At 44.8% G+C, this 17,798-nt stretch overlaps 2 protein-coding genes across 2 annotated transcripts in view; both read left to right on the forward strand.

The window, feature by feature from the left end:
• The first annotated feature begins 1,345 nt into the window (after positions 1-1,345).
• On the forward strand, positions 1,346-14,548 carry LOC108415428 (sodium-dependent neutral amino acid transporter B(0)AT3-like). Its single transcript, XM_017688469.2, has 12 exons — positions 1,346-1,574; positions 6,035-6,175; positions 6,795-6,932; positions 7,146-7,327; positions 7,605-7,715; positions 8,187-8,299; positions 8,830-8,958; positions 9,793-9,949; positions 11,207-11,411; positions 12,249-12,408; positions 12,641-12,803; positions 14,017-14,548. The coding sequence occupies exons 1-12, from the start codon at positions 1,382-1,384 to the stop codon at positions 14,209-14,211; spliced, it is 1,887 nt and encodes a 628-aa protein (XP_017543958.1). The 5' UTR covers positions 1,346-1,381; the 3' UTR covers positions 14,212-14,548.
• A 2,125-nt stretch (positions 14,549-16,673) lies between these two features.
• The window catches only part of si:ch211-254p10.2 (solute carrier family 40 member 1), a 53,713-nt gene continuing 52,588 nt past the window's right edge, over positions 16,674-17,798 (forward strand). Inside the window, exons 1-2 of the mRNA XM_037536814.1 lie at positions 16,674-16,824; positions 17,493-17,596. Of these exons, the coding sequence (XP_037392711.1) occupies positions 17,494-17,596 (103 nt within the window). The 5' untranslated portion in view covers positions 16,674-16,824; position 17,493. The remainder of the gene's footprint in view (positions 16,825-17,492; positions 17,597-17,798) is intronic.

The raw sequence follows: 17,798 nt of genomic DNA on the forward strand, positions 1-17,798 counted from the left end.
TTTGAGGCCTGCCTCCTGTGGTGAACCCTCTGTGTTCACACTGGTAATGTTTTCTGTTGATTGCTGGGTTTGACCCAGATGCTCTGACCTCATTGTTATGAAGGGTTTTGGTCACCATGGAACGTTTCTCCTGTCTTCTACCACAGTTGTTTTCAGTGGTCTTCTGGTGTTTCTGAGCTCATCAGTCCATTCTTCTGTTTTAACGAAGGTACCGAAACGCTGATGTGGCCGTATTTAATGTTCTTGCTGATGGGCCTGTTTTGATCTTTCTGCCTAATGATGGTTTCCTATTCATAATAAGCTTGTTTCCAGGGACCCCCAGGATTTTGATTTGGAGACATTCAGGAGAACCTGGAGGTGAGTTAGGGAGTCCCAGTCCCATCAGGACCTTGTATATGTTGCACCTTGGTTGTGAAATTATTAAGGTACAACGCACATCTGGAACATCACGGAACAGCTGGGGGCTCGGCATGAAGATGGCTCTAATATACACCCTCAGACAGAGGTGCATCCAAGGAGTGGCCAGCGCTGCACTCTGACCACCCCAGTGAAACAAACAGTTGGCCACAATCAGTATTTCTGGGTTCTTCTAGTTATTGCTGTATAGAACCAACACATTCTCCTTCAGTCAGAACCGGTTCTCTGTGCAAAGAACCCCTTAAGCACGAAGTGGTTCGATATAAAACCCGGAGGAACCCCATGCAGACACGGGGAGAACATGCAGACTCCACATAGAGAGGACCCAGTCGCCCGGCCGGGGAATCGAACCCAGAGCTTCTTGCTGTGAGGCGACAGCGTCTTTTTAAGAGCGAAGGCTGTATGATGGTAAAACGAGCTGATTAAAATTAGCGCCCACTGATGTTTAGTGCTGCACAGTAACGTCTACTCTTCATCACGTACGCTACCAACGTTTTCCAGCAGATTTATTTGACTGGGGTGAATCCAGTGCTGAGCATGTGTTCCTGCTAATGCTACAATTAATTAGCCTGTTGTCCTGCCAAATATTATTCTCTCATAATGTTACCGCACATTTCACACCAAACCCTCTGAATGTCTCTCTCTACATCCAGCTCAGTGAATGATGCAGAAGAGTTGGTGGAATTCCCCTCAAACTAAAAGTCCAAATGTCCAAACATTTCTGAGTCTAAATCGGATCTATACCTGATCTTAAAGCCGCCACAATGAGTGAGTAATTAACCCGCAGAAGAGATGCAGCCGCCTTAAACAAACACATCGGCGGCGGTGATGGACACGTCCTCCCACAGGCTGAGCCTCCAGCTGAGAGGAGCCTCGCCGCAGCACTGCTAAGCTCCTCCTCTGCACGGGGGGGCAATAAGATGTCAGGCTGAGGATCAGAGAGGCTTTCAGTGCCGAGAGTAAAATGAGCGAGAAGACGGACGTGCCGGGGAGCGTGAAGGGTGCCGAGCTGAGCCGAGCGCCAGATGAAGCCGCCAAGGCCGAGGAGCGCCCCAAATGGGACAACAAGGTCCAGTACCTGCTCACCTGCATTGGATTTGCGGTGGGTTTGGGGAACGTGTGGCGCTTTCCGTACCTGTGCCAGGTCTATGGAGGAGGTAAGACCGTTACTGATGCTGGCGTGGGTGCAAAATTACACTCAGATGGAGATTTAGATTAGAGGGCGTCTCACTTTCATGCTGAATCACACAGGAAACTGCTTTAACTGCAGCAGGCTGGAGGAGCATTACATTAAAACTAATTACACTCAGACTAATTACACTCAGACTAATTACACTCAGACTAATTACACTCAGACTAATTGGATTATGCAAATTGATCGATTAGTCCGACAGACTGCGGCAGTTTGCTGATCAAGTGTTTGGAGATTCATTGGAATAACTGGTGATGTGATGGGAGATTTACTTTAGGATCAGAACGTCAGCTTGCGTGTTTTGAGTCGTGTGCAAAAGTTTTGATGGCCTGCTCTTATTTAGATTTTTTAGGGGGGTCTAAAGATAAAGTCAGAATAAAAATGAAAGCTAGAGCGTTTTAGTTTCCAGTGTGTTGAACTCTAATCAATAGAAAACGAGCACTAAGGTCTGGAGAGGAGCACTCAAGTCAAAACACTACAAGGGAAAGAATTTGTTTTGAGGTAAAATCTCTTTAAAATGAATAATATTTTGTGTAATAAGGGAAAAAACACCGTGACGCGTTGATGTGCTCTGCGCTCGCTGTCAGCAGGTTCTGGCTGTTAGACTGAACGCCGTGTTCCTGCTGTGCGGAGGTGCGAGTCGTGCTGATGGGGAAGGAAACTGTGGCTTTTAAACAGCGTGACTAAATATACTATATCATCATTCTGAGTAAAACCACAAAAACAAAACGCCCTGAGCTTCTTTCACACAGTGTGGAGTTACAGTGAGTCCTCGAACACACACACACAACACAATGACCACTAAATAAACAAATAAACAAACAAATCCCTGAAAACGTCTGTCTGACAGCGAAGTGTTGGTGAGGGAACGCCTCGTCTGCGGAGAGACGCTTCCGCACATTTACTGCCGCAGTTACTGTTCATTTACTGAACTGAACACACTGGAAAACACACATCACAAAATGTGCCATAACCTTTTCACAGGGCACTATGTGGCGCTCTTTTTCTCAACACTGATTTAGCTCTTCAACTCTATACCAACATTTCTCAGCCAAATTTCTAATCCCAAACATGGTGTGGCCACCAGATAAAGCATAAACCCTCCCAACATAAAAATGAACTAAATGAAAATAACAAATACAAACAAAGTTTCTCAAATAAACGTATAAAGGACAGTTATTCTTCCCACGCACGCACAAGGATGAGGATATATTATATTATGTAAATTATTTATCATATATATTTCCATGCGGATTCTGTAAATCCTACTCAGAACCCGTTTTGGTCACGGGATCTTTATCAGTACATATTTGCTGGCTTGATAAGCTAATCGGAATCTGTCCTGTAGAGATGAATGTGGTGTTTTTACACATGAACAGCTTTTTATCAAGAGTAAATATAGATGTATGATGTATATGCATGTGCTGTATATGCAAACCTGAGGCAGACTTAAACAGCAGGTCTCATTTTAGTGCTTTACCTCTGAGCAAAGGCAGAGCAGGGAGGGTAGGACACAAGGTTATGAACAGTACGTACAGTAGGGAACAATAATAAACCCTATTTACAGTAGAAACAGTACTGAACAACATACAGTAATCAATAGTACAGAGAGCATTTAGACTATGAACAGGAGTAAACAGTGAAGGAAAATACAACAAACAACACTCACAGTAAACATTAACAGATGACCAGTGCTGGACAGTAACTGAGTACCTGAGTAACTGAGTAACTGAGTATCTGAGTAACTGAGTAACTGAGTAACTGAGTAAATGTAATTAGTTTCTGTACTTTAGTATTTTTGGTGTATCTGTACTGAAGTTTCTCCGTTCTGGACTTTTTCCTTTCACTCCACTACATTTCAGAGTCTAATATCCGACTTTTTCCTCCTACATTTTGAGAAATCTGTCGTTCCTTTTGGTTTCTGTGTGTATAAAAACGTCACATGTCAAAACGAAAGAAGCGCAAAGCCAGAGCACCAATCAGGGCCCAGCGGTCACTTTGTTTAGAGCTGGTTTTGACCTGTCGGTCATACCGACCCAGTGCAGCACGCGGTTCAACGTCAGCGCAGCAGCGTAAAACTTTGGGAGAGTCTGTTCAACATAAATGATGAACTAACCTAACTTTGTGTAAATAGAGCTCAATATAGAAATATGTCCACATATGCAGTCGAGACTGACGCGGCTTTTTTCTGAATTTCTACAAACACCATTTCATTTTATAGTAAATGAGTTTGGGCTGGTTTATGTTTATGAACAGACGCCTACAGATCAACATAGTAAAGGAGCTCATCTGTGATCCTGAGTTTAAAGCCAGTTTTTATTCAACTTAAACTTGGAACTAAGTTGTAAATAAATCTGAAACTGAAACTTTGCTTGTGTGTAAAAAGTGATTTCAGAGCCACTCGGTTCTCCCTGATGGAAACTGTTTACCTTCAGTGTTTTGTGCTTCTGATCATTTTAATAGACGTCAGCGTCACTAATTAATGACCTTCTATTAAAAGACTGGTTTACCAAGAGAGACGCTGGAGGACTTTCACCTGAAATTATAGATAAATAAACTACAAACAGTAACAAACAATCCAAATAACAGAAAAACAAACAAAAAGAAAACGGACAAAACTAAAGAAACAGCAGGAAACGGGAAAACTGGCCAGAACACAGTAAAGCAGACACTCTCCCTGGCCACTTTATCAGAAACGCCTCTCCTGCAGCTCTGCCTTGCTGATGTACAGTTAGAGACTGTGGCTCATCCGTGAATGTACAGTCTGTGTTAGTCATCCTCTCGTCCTTCGTCACTGGTCAGTTTCTGACCACACAGCTGCTCTGAAATGACTACAGACTACTGATGTCTTTCCTTGAGGACTTCAAAGCCATTTCCCATTTAAAGAGCTGAATTCCTGAGATATTCGTCTTTTCTGTCGCAGTGAGAGAAGAGCTCCGCTCGGAATGTTTCACAGCGCTCAGAGTTAAAGATTAGCCCAGCGTGTTGACGGATCACACACGGCAGCGGAAAACGAAGCTCCCAGCTTTCACAGTGTCAGTAGAACCCAACTCTCCCCCTCGCTTCTGGACGAGAGCTGTGAACGCTGTATGATGCAGAAACACCATCTGCACTTTAGAAACAGAGCAGTCGGTTCCAGCGATGCCACAGCCATCCGTAAGTCCAAGAGATCGTGATTGGCAGTGCTCTATCTGAGTGGGTGGGATGGTTCTCCTCCATGCAGTTTGCTCTGTTGCATTAGTGGCATGCAGAGCTCCACATGTCCAGAGGAAGGATGTTCTAGTTTTCACCCAAACAAACAAATCCATGAAAAACGATTGTTAGAAGTAAAAAGAACCTTTTTAAAGCTAAAAGAACCTAAAACTGAGAAAAATTTAAGACCCTCTGAAAAATAAAGGTGCCAAGGGTTCTTTAGATGGATGCCAGAGACCAGGAGCGCCCAATCCTAGTCCTGGAGATCTACCACCCTGCATAGTTTAGCTCCAGTGTGGTAGATCTCCAGGACACCTGGGCACCCCTGCTTCACGACGTGTCTTTAATGAAGCATGAAAAACTCTGTACAAGCTTAAAGAGAACAAAGACCGTATAAAGGTCCAGGGTTCTATTGAAGGTACCATGGAAGGTACGTTCTGTACGTCCAGGAGCTGTTTTTAAATGTGTGAATAGATTCTCTCGCTAGCTGGAGGAGGTGGGCATGTGCTGGTCTTAGAGCTGATGCTGAAGGCTCCAGATATATGAAATAGTCCCATGTTGGTCCCAACATAGTGGAAAATTGCCTTAAATCGCCTTTGTTGGTTATTTTCCTGCTTAGTTTACTGGCAGTTCTGGGATCTGTGTAATCTGGATTATATAATCTGAGCCCAGAAATCAGACGCCTTGAAGTTCACTGTTTATTATAGATTAGTGCATTCAGTCTCAGTTTAGTGGGTCTGTGCCCTAAAGCTGCATAACACCTGTGTCAGTTGAGGCCTTTTTACACCAAAGATGCAAAGTGGATGCATTAATCCAAATAACAGTCCAATAGTAATTATGAAATGAAATATGAAATAAAGCTCGAGCGTTCTGGAGGCTGATGGAGAGCTGTTTAATCACATGCAGTGTTTCTAGTTTCAATGATGTACTTTAGGTTTAATGTTTAGCAGAAAAAAATGATTCCTGTTCCCTCCTCTTACTCGTTCACCTCCCCTATTGATTATACAGGTGGTGGACAAAATAACGGAAACACCACGTTAAATGTTGATGCTCAGTGGACGTTTTATCAGAAACGCCTCCCATATAGATGCATGTTGTAGGTTTATAGTTACAGTCTTGTATAATCAGCAGGAATACATTTATTAACTAATCTAACTAATAATATAACTAATAATTAACTGGTTCAGTGGTTCTAGTGTGCTCAGAACACTGATATGCTCTGTTTGCATCCAGGTGCGTTCCTGATCCCGTACCTCATAGCTCTGGTGTTTGAAGGCCTGCCGCTGCTTCACATGGAGCTGGCCATCGGACAGAGGCTTCGCACAGGCAGCATCGGCGTGTGGACCTCAATCTCACCTTATCTCAGCGGAGTAGGTGGGTGTTTGGGGTACAGGTACTGCAGTCACCGGGGGGCTTAATTCATATCATTTAGGCTTTTCAGCCCAGAACTAGCACTTCGTGTGGTATCTGTGGTGCTGTGGAGCACATTTCAGCACCACATTGCTTGTCCTTTTTGAGTTAATGTTCTCTCACTACAATTCCCAGCATGCATCATGTAAGTGCATCATGTAACCAGTGGGACCCCCCACAGTGCCAGTGAAGCGATTTACAGCTATCAGCAAAAGGAAAAAAACTTGTTTTAAACAGCTGCCCCCAAAAATCCACCCCAGAGTTACGGTTTCTAGACTAGGAAGGACCAACTGGGTGAGGCGGGCTGCTACAGCGCCACCCTGAGGCAGAGCAGCTCTAGGTCGTTAAGAACACCTGAACAGAAGCTGATTGTGGGAGAAGCAGATCACTGAGTCTGGGTTTGGACAGCAGAACATCTTAATAGGTCTCACCCCAGAATTTTGATTTTGATCTTGAATGGCCCCGGACCTCCCAGGACCCCTTGTATTCATGCATTTTGTCCAGACTGCCCCTGTAGCTCACGCTGAGGGCAGCAGCTGCGCTCTGTTCCTGCTCTGACTGGATGACCGTGCTGTGTGTGCAGGTGTGGCTTCCATGACGGTGTCTTTCCTAGTGGGTCTGTTCTACAACACTATCCTGGCCTGGGTTCTGTGGTACTTCTTCCACTCCTTTCAGAACCCACTGCCCTGGCAAAGCTGCCCAGTCAACGCCAACCGCACGGGTGAGTCTCCACCAGCAGAACAGCGTAAAGCTGTGGTTTAATCACCACATTCAGACACGGTCCGTTCTATTACAGTTCAATTGTTCTCTTGCTTTGAAAATCCAGTTTATTTTAAATTCTGTGTCTAATAAGAAGAATGGGACTGTTGCTGTGTTATAACAGTGTTATATCTGTACATGTGTCCTTATAAACGGCTGGTGTTCTGTGGTGCAGGTCATGTGGAGGAGTGTCAGAAGAGCACGGCGGTGAATTATTTCTGGTACAGAGACACGCTGAACATCACTCCAAACATCGAGGTCAGTGGAGACCTGCAGTGGTGGCTGGTGGTGTGTTTGGCCTCAGCTTGGTGTATCGTCTACATCTGCTTCATCCGCGGCATTGAGACCATCGGCAAGGTTCGGACCCTCACAGAGTACAGCACCGACAAACAGTGTGGATCCACCTGACTGGATGTTTCAGTAACAGTAAAGATGCTCTGATCTAAAAGCTTTTAACTAAATGCTTAAAACGATCTCCCAAGCCAATCAGATTTCAGCTTGTGTGGATCTGTGGAGCTGCAAGGGAGGGGTTTCTGATAAAGTGGCCATGGAATGTAGATTTTTCATTTCATTGTTCCTCTATGGATGAATGAAGGCCATTAAACAGTGCATGACTCCCTGTGTCCTGCTGCAGGCCGTATACGTCACAGCCACGTTTCCTTATCTGGTGCTGACCATCTTCCTGATCCGAGCTTTGACTCTTCCAGGCGCCACCATCGGCCTGCGCCACCTCTTCACCCCCAATGTGAGCAATACTTTTAGCACAGCTTCCCGAATGGGATACCATAGCAACATCCTAGCAACTACCTGGAACACCAGAACCACCACTTAGTAGCATTAAGCATCCACCAGATACACCAAAGCAAAAAATTAGCAACACCCTAGCAACCACCTGCAATACCATTGCAACCACGTGGCAACACCCTAGCAACCACCTGGTATACCTACCAAGCAACCACTTAGAGCTCTTCGATTGTTTCTGTTTTTCTTTTTCTTTTCTTCTCTGTCTTCCTCTTTTCCCACAACATTTTTCCTTCTTCATTTTATCGTTATTGTTATACACCACCTAACAGCATCCTAGCAACCACCTGGGGTACCATAGCAACCCCATAGCAACACTCATGCTCCTATTTTCTAATCAATACCTGGCCTGATTGTTACGCTGAGTGATTTTATGGGTACGGTTCTGACTCCGTAACGCTCTGTGTTCTGACAGTGGGAAACGCTGAAGAACCCGACCGTGTGGCTGGACGCCGCCACTCAGATCTTCTTCTCCCTGTCTCTGGCTTTCGGGGGACTCATCGCATTTTCCAGTTACAACCCACAAAAGTAAGCAGCCTCCATACGGAAAGAGCCAACAACAAGCTTAAAGGGTCCATCTCACACCAAACTAAACTCCCTTCGTTTGAATAAAAGATTTTAAAATTGTGCGTAAGCAGTGTTAAAGTTTCAGAATGCACCTTTCCCTCCCCCCTCCGCACACATAAACTAAGATCCCTGTTTTTGTGATGTCACATATGCCAACAAATTATACGCACACATCTGTCTATTCATCCTACAGCAGTTTAGCTCCACCCACCCACTCTGATGTCATAAGTGTTTGAGCCTGGACTGCCTTTGGTACGAGACACAGCCAACCAAAACAGAGTTCATTTACATATATCAGTCTTAAAGGTGCAGTCTGTTTAATTCTGAGGCTGGAAAGTAAATAATGATCGGATGTACAGCTTCATAAATGTTATAACTGGACCTTTTAATAATAATAGAATGTAAGGTAAATGAATGATATGGGCCCTTTAAACTTCCCAAGCGTGCACAAATACAGGCGCAGTGTAAATAACTGATGTTTGTTTTCTCAGAAACAACTGCGAGCGAGACGCTCTAATCGTGGGCTGCATCAACAGCGCTACGTCAATCTACGCGTCTATACCCATTTTTTCCATCCTGGGATTTAAAGCACTGTCCAACTATAACGACTGCCTAAACGGGTAAGAACTGCCCAGAACCCTTCACACTCCTGCAGCACTGGACACTGTGTGGACACTGAGCTAACTGCCAGGGCGTGGCTGGAGTCAGGTGCAGGTTTACTGAGGCCTTCAAATAACAAGTCAAATCCTTCAAGACGGTGTCAACAATCAGACACAGTCCTAAAAGACCCTCCAGGTCTCGGAACCAAAACGCCAAAGCTCCACGTCAGAACCGGGAAGAAAACACAAAAACACTGCGCAGAAGTTTTAGGAAAAACCAAAACTAGACCTGGTACTGAACCTGTGTCTGAACAGATCTTAAATAAAAGCAAAGCAAGCTGGTACCTTCCTTCACGTTTTGCTATACAAACGGATCTAAAGCTGAAAGGACTCCATTACTAATGTCAGTCAATGGAATATTCTGAGCCGAATCAGTGTCTGTCAATTACCAGTCATTTTTACCAATAACCTTGCAACACCTGGGATGCCATAGCGGTGGCCCAGCTACATGTTAGAAACAAAACATTTTATAAACCTTTTATAAACCATAGCACCTGCTTAGCAGCACTTAGAAACCACCTGGGATACCATGGCAACGGCCTAGCAACACCTTAGAACCACTTCATTTTTCTGTCTTTTAAATACTAAATAATTAAAATGATCTGCCAAAAGAACAAAACAATTAATAAACAGATAAAATGACATAAAACAACGTAGCGAGTCTAGAAATGGAGTGAATACTGTCCATCCGACTGTCTCATCGCGAGGAATATTAGACGTATCGAGTGGGTTTCTCTCTGCTGTGGCAGGACGGCGCTTATAATCGTTTCATTCGTTTTGCTTTTTTCCTTACAGAAACATTCAGCTGCTGATGAACACCTTTAACATAGCTGACGGGAACATCACAGAGGAGAACTACGAGAAATGGCTGCGGCATCTTAACTCTACTGATCCAAACCAGGTGGCAGAGCTTGATCTGAAGACATGTGATCTCCAAGCTTTACTGGACCAGGTAACGTCGCTCAGCCTCTCAGAAAGTAGCGTCTTAGTTCTTACACTAGTTTATTAACAAGATCAAAGTCCCTGTGTGCCGCGCTTTCTCTTTCAGAGGCGGAATTAACTGGTTAAGATGTAAACAGAGCCGTTCTGAGCGGTTTGGTCTTCAGAGGAACTTGCTGAGTCAGAGCTCCTCACAGTGGTGGTGATGGGAACCAGACGTCCCTCTAAAAGCTCCTACAGAAAGTTCCTTCTTTATCTTCCTAAGTGAAACCATCCTAAATCTACCCAACCTGTCTAATATTTCTCATTACGGGATTGTTTTAAGAACATTTCAAGGTTCTTCAGCCTATTTCCAGATGTTCTTAGTTGTTTTAAGTCATGTTATCTAGTGCCATTGTTCCGTTCCACTGGCAGATTGCTTTACTTATTGTAAACATTATTTCTTATAGCAAGTCAAACGATCTGCCGCTGGAATACGATGATTGTACTACTCTCTTTAATAGGATGGTTCTTCAAGGGTTCTTTACTAAACAAATGGTGCTATGTAGAACCTTGAGCACTCAAAGAACCCTTTGCATGATTAAAGGGTTCCTTACATGATGACACGGTTCTTCAGATTGTTGGAGAATGTGCTGTAGATGGTTCTATAGTCAACCTTTTTTAAAGGGTTCCCTTTTTTTAAAGGGTTCTTTTAGAGTTACAAGCTTGACATCATAACAATAGACGAATCCTTTTTGGTGCTCTTTAGAACCATTTTCAAAAAGGTTCTATATAGAGTGTAGATAAAATGACTTTAAACCAGTAAAACTGTCTAAAAGTAGAGTGAATCTTTTCATAACTGCCTTCCAGAATTTTATTTTTAAATGTTTTCACTAACTGAAATGTACATTTTACATTTTAAAAACTCTTGGATGGTAAATAAAGTGTCTATATCTGTGTTGTTGTCATGGCGACACCTGGTTCCCATCACCACCACTGTAAAGACGTCTGAACCTTTTCACACCAAACCCTCTGAATCTCTCTTTACACTCAATTGGCTGCTTTATCTAAACATTTGGAAAAATCAGTGGAATTCCAGTTCAGTGAGCTCCGAAATCCGAGTAAACACTTGGCGTTGTGCCAACACTAACTAGCCTCGTGTTGGCCCGCATGCCGACTGTCACTCGGCCACTGACTTAAAGGATAACAGCAGGTGTATTGATTGATGTGCCGGTCAGTAAACATTAGCTCTGAACGTGAGCCTGAGCGGTGAAGCTCCTCTGTCTCCCAGAGCGCCTCGGGTACCGGCTTGGCCTTCATCGTGTTCACGGAGGCGGTGATAAAAATGCCCGGGTCGCAGGTTTGGGCCGTCCTCTTCTTCATCATGCTCTTCAGCCTGGGCCTCTCCTCGATGTTTGGAAACATGGAGGGGGTCCTGACCCCCCTGCTGGACCTCCACCTGGTGCCCAAGTGTATTCCGAAGGAGATTTTCACAGGTAAGCAGAGAGAAAGGGTCGCATCACACTCCCTGCTGGAAAAGCAGCAGAGACCAGCATGCAGTCTAAGCTGGTCTAGTGCTGGTCTAGTGCTGGTCTAGTGCTGGCTTAGCTGGTCTCTTAGCAAGGTCATTCTGGCTGACCATCCAAAATACAGCACATGCTTGTTTTGCTGTTGACCAGCACATTAACTTCCACTGCTGCTGGTCAGCAAACCAGCATTCAAAATGTTCCAACCCAGATAGTGTATCAGCCCGCTGGCTCGGTAAGCTCGGCACCCCACTGACTGTTTCCCCTCAGACCACCCAGACTACTGTCCTGCATGCAAGCTCTACCTCGTTTTTAATCTCCTCAAACAGATTTAGAATCCACAGAGACTTTTATTTTGGAAAATAAACCAAGACAAATATTACAAACAACTGAGAGAGAAAAAGTTAACTTCACTCTAATTTACAGATTATAAATAAAGGAAGGAAAACCAGTTAATTGGACTGTGCTTGGAAAAATTAGTGATGATCAGTGGAATTGTGTCTATCGCTCTGCTTTACCACCGCACCGATGGGCCGCCCGGAAAACACTGAGCAAAACGCCGGTGGACCAGCAGCTTTGCCACTAGAGGGCCAACAGAGGCCCTAAAGCCAAAATACAAAGAAACCTGCTCAAAAGGTCCACAGTGAAAACATACTTCATCAAATATACATCAACAACGAGCTTCTTCTCACTAGATGGCGCTGTCTATGTGCTGATTTTAACCCTTTATCTCTATAAAGAGCCAAAAGCTTTTCGTGTTAATGTCCCCTGTGATTTTAACGCTGACCCTGCGTTTTCTCTCTGCAGGCCTGATCTGCGTGGTCTCCTTCATCGTCGCCCTCATCTTCACTCTGGGCTCAGGGAATTACTGGCTGGAGATCTTTAATAACTACGTGGGCTCCCTGCCTCTGCTGGTCATCGCCTTCTTCGAGATTACAGCCGTCAGCTACATCTATGGAGCCACGAGGTGCAGCCATTTAGAACTTCCTCACACGGCATATGTTCTCTTTCGGCCAGGGGTGTACAGACTTTGGGTCAGATCGTACTGCGGCAAAATACCTGAGGGGTGAAATATTATTCAGAAATGACTCAAAGCAGTAGGTTCTCAACACGTCGGCGCTTCCTGTGAGCTGCAGTGTTTAACTTGATCGTTGAGCTGCTGTGAAATCAGACTTTGCTGTGTGTTCCTTTGCATTCAGGTTCAGCGATGATGTCGAGTGGATGACAGGACGCAGGCCCAACCTCTACTGGCAGGTCACGTGGAGGGTCATCAGCCCGCTGATGCTTCTGGTGGTCTTTCTGGCCTATGTGGTGGTGCAGGCCCAGGAGAAGCCCACCTACGAGGCGTGGAACCCAGACTATGTAAGAAACTCAAACACTTTCATTCAGGAACAGACAAATTTACCCACTTTCAGCCCTCTTACCCCAAATGTAGCCGATCAGCAGAGACTTGTTGTGTGTCTGGAGTTCTTTAGTTTTCCTGGCAGGCATCACATCACAGCTAAAACCAGTAAAAGTAGCCACACTGAAGCCTGGATTCCCATTTTTATTAAATATAAAGGAGAAATTCAGAAAAAAGCCGCGTCAGTCTCGACTGCATATGTGGACATATTTCTATATTGAGCTCTATTTACACAAAGTTAGGTTAGTTCATCATTTATGTTGAACAGATTCTCCCAAAGTTTTACGCTGCTGCGCTGACGTTGAACCGCGTGCTGCACTGGGTCGGTATGACCAACAGGTCAAATCCAGCTCTAAACAAAGTGACCGCTGGGCCCTGATTGGTGCTCTGGCTTTGCGCTTCTTTCGTTTTGACATGTTACGTTTTTATACACACAGAAACCAAAAGGAACGACAGATTTCTCAAAATGTAGGAGGAAAAAGTCGGATATTAGACTCTGAAATGTAGTGGAGTGAAAGGAAAAAGTCGCCCAGAACGGAGAAACTTCAGTACAGATACACCAAAAATACTAAAGTACAGAAACTAATTACATTTACTCAGTTACTCAGATACTCAGTCACTCAGTTACTCAGATACTCAGTTACTCAGATATTCAGTTACTCAGTTACTCAGATACTCAGTTATGCAGATACTCAGTTACTCAGATATTCAGTTACTCAGTTACTCAGATACTCAGTTATGCAGATACTCAGTTACTCAGATACTCAGATACTCAGTTACTCAGTTACTCAGATACTCAGTTACTCAGATACTCAGATACTCAGATACTCAGTTACTCAGTTACTCAGATACTCAGTTACTCAGGTACTCAGTTACTCAGTTACTCAGGTACTCAGGTACTCAGATACTCAGATACTCAGGTACTCAGATACTCAGTTACTCAGGTACTCAGTTACTCAGTTACTCAGGTACTCAGGTACTCAGTTACTCAGTTACTCAGTTACTCAGATACTCAGTTACTCAGGTACTCAGTTACTCAGTTACTCAGATACTCAGGTACTCAGGTACTCAGGTACTCAGATACTCAGATACTCAGTAACTCAGTTACTCAGGTACTGTCCAGCACTGCTTAGTGCTTCTCGTACACAAACTAATTTGCTGTAAATGTTGCAGGTGGGCTTCCCGGCCCCTGAAGTGCTGATGTATCCAGGCTGGGTCTACGCCATCTGCATTCTCCTGGCTGCCGTTCCCTGCTTACTCATCCCACTCGGAGCGCTGTATCGGCTCATTGGGTTCTTGCGGAAATGCGCGGCGGACAGACGGCCCAACAGCGGTTACGATAACGAAGGATACGTGGTGGAAATCTAGAGATATGAACCAAGTTCTGAGTGGACAATAACTCGCTCTACAGGAAAACCACTGACCTCTACTGGAGACGCAGCATCTGTACTGAGTTCTGCTAAACCATGAAGATGTTTAATGACGCGGTATTTAAAGGCGGCCTGTGTGGATCATTTCAATGAATGAGCTCAAACTGACCTCCCACAGTAAAAAGCCTGTTTAAAAACCTACGGATCTGTTTAAACCGAGGGCATTAATATGATATTAATAAGCTAAATATACACACAATCATCATTTATAGGGTACTTTCTACTGGGAGTCTGTCCCAAACCCTGAGCCCCTAAATTTACACTTCTGAAAATAATAACTTTTTATTTGCTTTTTTCTGCGTTGTTTCATTTTTTAAAGAGATGTTGAAAGATTTAGATTTATTATGAGTTTAATTTTTAAATAAAAACTTCAATTCAGATAATGCTGTTTCACGTTTTCATGTTCCGACCAAAACAGAGTTTTAGCCAGTGGGCGGGGCCTTATTGCAGCCACACCCCTGCACTGTAGAGCAGGAAGTGAGGCTGCATCCCTGTCCCTCATGGCCACGTGGTGAGCAGGTAGACCTGTTTGGAGGTGAACGTGTCCCGGAGTCTGAACGTCAGTGAGGAACATTAAGAGGCGTCAGAGTTTCATCTTTTCAGTGTTTCAGTGTAAAATATGAGGATTTCTGTGTGAACAGCTGTTCAGAGCTGAGCTTCTGGTCATGAAGCTGAAACGGTCACTGAAACAGTCACCACGGACACATTCGGCCCAGTTTGGTCCAGTTAGGATTGATCGGGGGTGTCCGGTCATTAGTTTTAATACAATAATCATAATTAGGGTTTACCAGGTTTTAGTCTGAAGTCTGTAAAGCTCATTAATCCTGGCAGGAAGTGTGAGCTTTATGTTTGTTTTACTGTAATAATGTTAATGTTTTGATCTTTCTGTCATATAAAGACTCAATAACCTGATCTTTAAAGCGTTCGGGGGGTTCAGAGGAGCGGCTGCTGTACAGTTTGATTGGCTTTCGTAACACAGGGAGGTTATTAGTGATATTTGTGCTGCTAAGATATGCAGAGTGATAAATACGTGACTCAGATCTGATGTTTCCAAATCCGACCTGAGTCACTTTCACATGTGGTTCTAGATGGGATGCGTATCCGATTCGTGTGACGTGTGACGCTCGGATCGGAATTCATGCGCCTTTTCTCCATCGTTCAGCGTTACCGTGGCAACAGCGCCGACCAGACGTTAAAGCCTGTAAACGGTGGAAAAGCAGTTCATCTCACCTTTTCCTCCTTCGTCTGGCTCTAATAATGAAGCTGAGAGCTGATCAGGGTTAATGATCTTCTCAGCGAAGCTCGTTCTGCTCGTTAGTTTGTGCTGATGATGCAGTGATTCAGTCACGTGACGTCACTGAGTAGGAGGAGCTCATGAGGGTCAGTTCAGGAGCCGATTCATCACATTAATGATGGCCGGATGACCAGCTCCTTTCTGTGTGGAGTCTGCCTGTCCTCCTGTGTCTGCGTGGGGTTCCTCCAGGTTCTCTGGTTTCCCCCCACAGTCCAAAGACATGCAGTCAGACTGGACATGGTGAATTGCCCCTTGGTGTGAGTGAATGTGTCTGTCTGTCTGCCCTGCGATGGGCTGGTGACCTGTCCAGGATGTGTCCTGCCTCTTGCCAGGCTCCAGCACCCCCTGCGACCCAGAAGGAGAAGCAGCTTAGAAGAAGTGTGTGTGTGTGTGTGTGTGTGTGTGTGTGTGTGTGTGTGTGTGTGTGTGTGTGTGTTATGTGATATGGGCCCTAATTCAATTGTAATTCAAAAATTCTTTTGAGCGTATAAACAGACACGTTCACTTGCAGACCCCAGGCATATAACTCTTCACTGGTTTTGTGAGGTCATTAAATCACATTTACATAACCAGCCCACAGAACTTTAGCCCCGCCCATTTGTAAATATGAAGATATAAGTGGTGTTTCAGCCCAGAGAGCTTGGCAAGATGAGCGCAATTAAATGAAGCCAATCAGAACAGAGCTCATTTGCATATGTCAGTCATAAAAGCCCAGTGACAGAAACAGCTTGTTGGAGTGTAAGGGATGAAGAGAGGAGGGAAAGGTCTGATACGTCCTAGTTAAAAATGACAGTATCACTGAAAAGGGCAGGATATGGGCCCTTTAAAGCAACAGGACAGGACGTGTGTGAAAGAGTGACAGCGCTGTTAATTACCGCATCACTTCTGAGAGTCTGAGTGTGTGTGTGAGTGTGTGAGCGTGAGAGGGAGGGATAACGTCAGCTGAGTGACACGGTGGTCTTTTTTCCTCCTCTGTGGGGGTCGCCAGTGACATTGTCCCTCAGCTGTCACGTGCTGTGGAACATGCTGGCTGCGGTGGGGCTGCTTTTGTCCGCGCGGTGGCCCGTTCTGCTTTTCTGGCACTTTCATACAATGGTGCCCGCGTACACTGTTATGCTATCAAGCTTACTCTCACTACGGCTGCTGCACTTCAGGCCTACAGTCAAGCATCCTTACCCAGAACACATGGCACAGGACATCACGGCCTCGAGACGTGGCTGAGGACCCAACACCGAGACGATCGAGCAGTAAGAGAAGGTAAAACGCACCACGTGGCCTCCTGCCGCCGCGCGTCTCCTGCTATTCAGAGAAAACAGGGCGTTCCCACCAGTATTTCAGCAGAACTGAGATGTAAACAGACTGGATTGATGTGAAATGCTGTTCTAGAAAAACCGACGGCTTTACAGTGGTGGTGATGGGAACCAGGTGTCGCCATGACTACAACACAGATATAGACATTTTATTTACCATCCAGAACCACCAGAGAACCTACACGAGTCTTCTGAGCTTATATGGAATGTTGATGATGGAAAACAGTGGAAAATCTGGAATAATGAGTTTTCTTTGGGGACTATTTTGCCGCACAGCGCCCTGCATGTCTCCCTCCACCATGAATGGAGTTGAAGTTCTCTAAACTCTCATAAAACAGCGTCTCAGTCATCAGGCAGTGAATTCAGAACCAGCTCATGTAGGAACTTTCTGTAGGAGCTTTTAGAGGGAAGTCTGGTTCCCATCACCACCACTGTGAACAGATCTGACTCGGTACGTCCCTCTAGAAATGAAACCTTAACTGAGGGAAAGGTGGGAATTTTGGAGATTTGGATTAAAAGCTCGTAACTGCGATGCTGTTGCTGCTGAGTGAGTTAATGATCGGAGTCTTTCTCACGCCTGTTTACTTTATAACAGACCAGATTTGTGTCCTGCAGAATGTCTCTGAGAGCGGACGCAGCTCCGAGCGGAGGAGTGGTGGTGGAGTACGAGGACGACGACATCAGAGAAGCACGAGAACGGAAAAAACGGAGTTTATCAGGTAAACGGATACGGACACAACTGGAAGAGCCAACCAGGAGCATTAAAGCAGCAGATCGGCTAAACTTACTCAGTTCAAACGCAGTGAAGGAGCCAAAACATGCTCTGAAGCTAATGTAGCTAATGGGTAATTAGCTCTGAAGCTAATGTAGCTAATGGGTAATTAGCTCTGAAGTTAATGTAGCTAATGCGTAATTAGCTCT

Source organism: Pygocentrus nattereri, chromosome 3, assembly GCF_015220715.1.
Source record: "Pygocentrus nattereri isolate fPygNat1 chromosome 3, fPygNat1.pri, whole genome shotgun sequence".
Classification (NCBI taxonomy): domain Eukaryota; kingdom Metazoa; phylum Chordata; class Actinopteri; order Characiformes; family Serrasalmidae; genus Pygocentrus; species Pygocentrus nattereri.

Coding starts and splice junctions, on each gene's coding strand:
- LOC108415428 (XM_017688469.2), top strand. CDS start 1,382: ATGAGCGAGAAGACGGACGTGCCGGGGAGCGTGAAGGGTGCCGAGCTG. Junction 6,933..7,145: donor AGTCAACGCCAACCGCACGG/GTGAGTCTCCAC, acceptor TCTGTGGTGCAG/GTCATGTGGAGGAGTGTCAG. Junction 7,328..7,604: donor GCATTGAGACCATCGGCAAG/GTTCGGACCCTC, acceptor GTCCTGCTGCAG/GCCGTATACGTCACAGCCAC.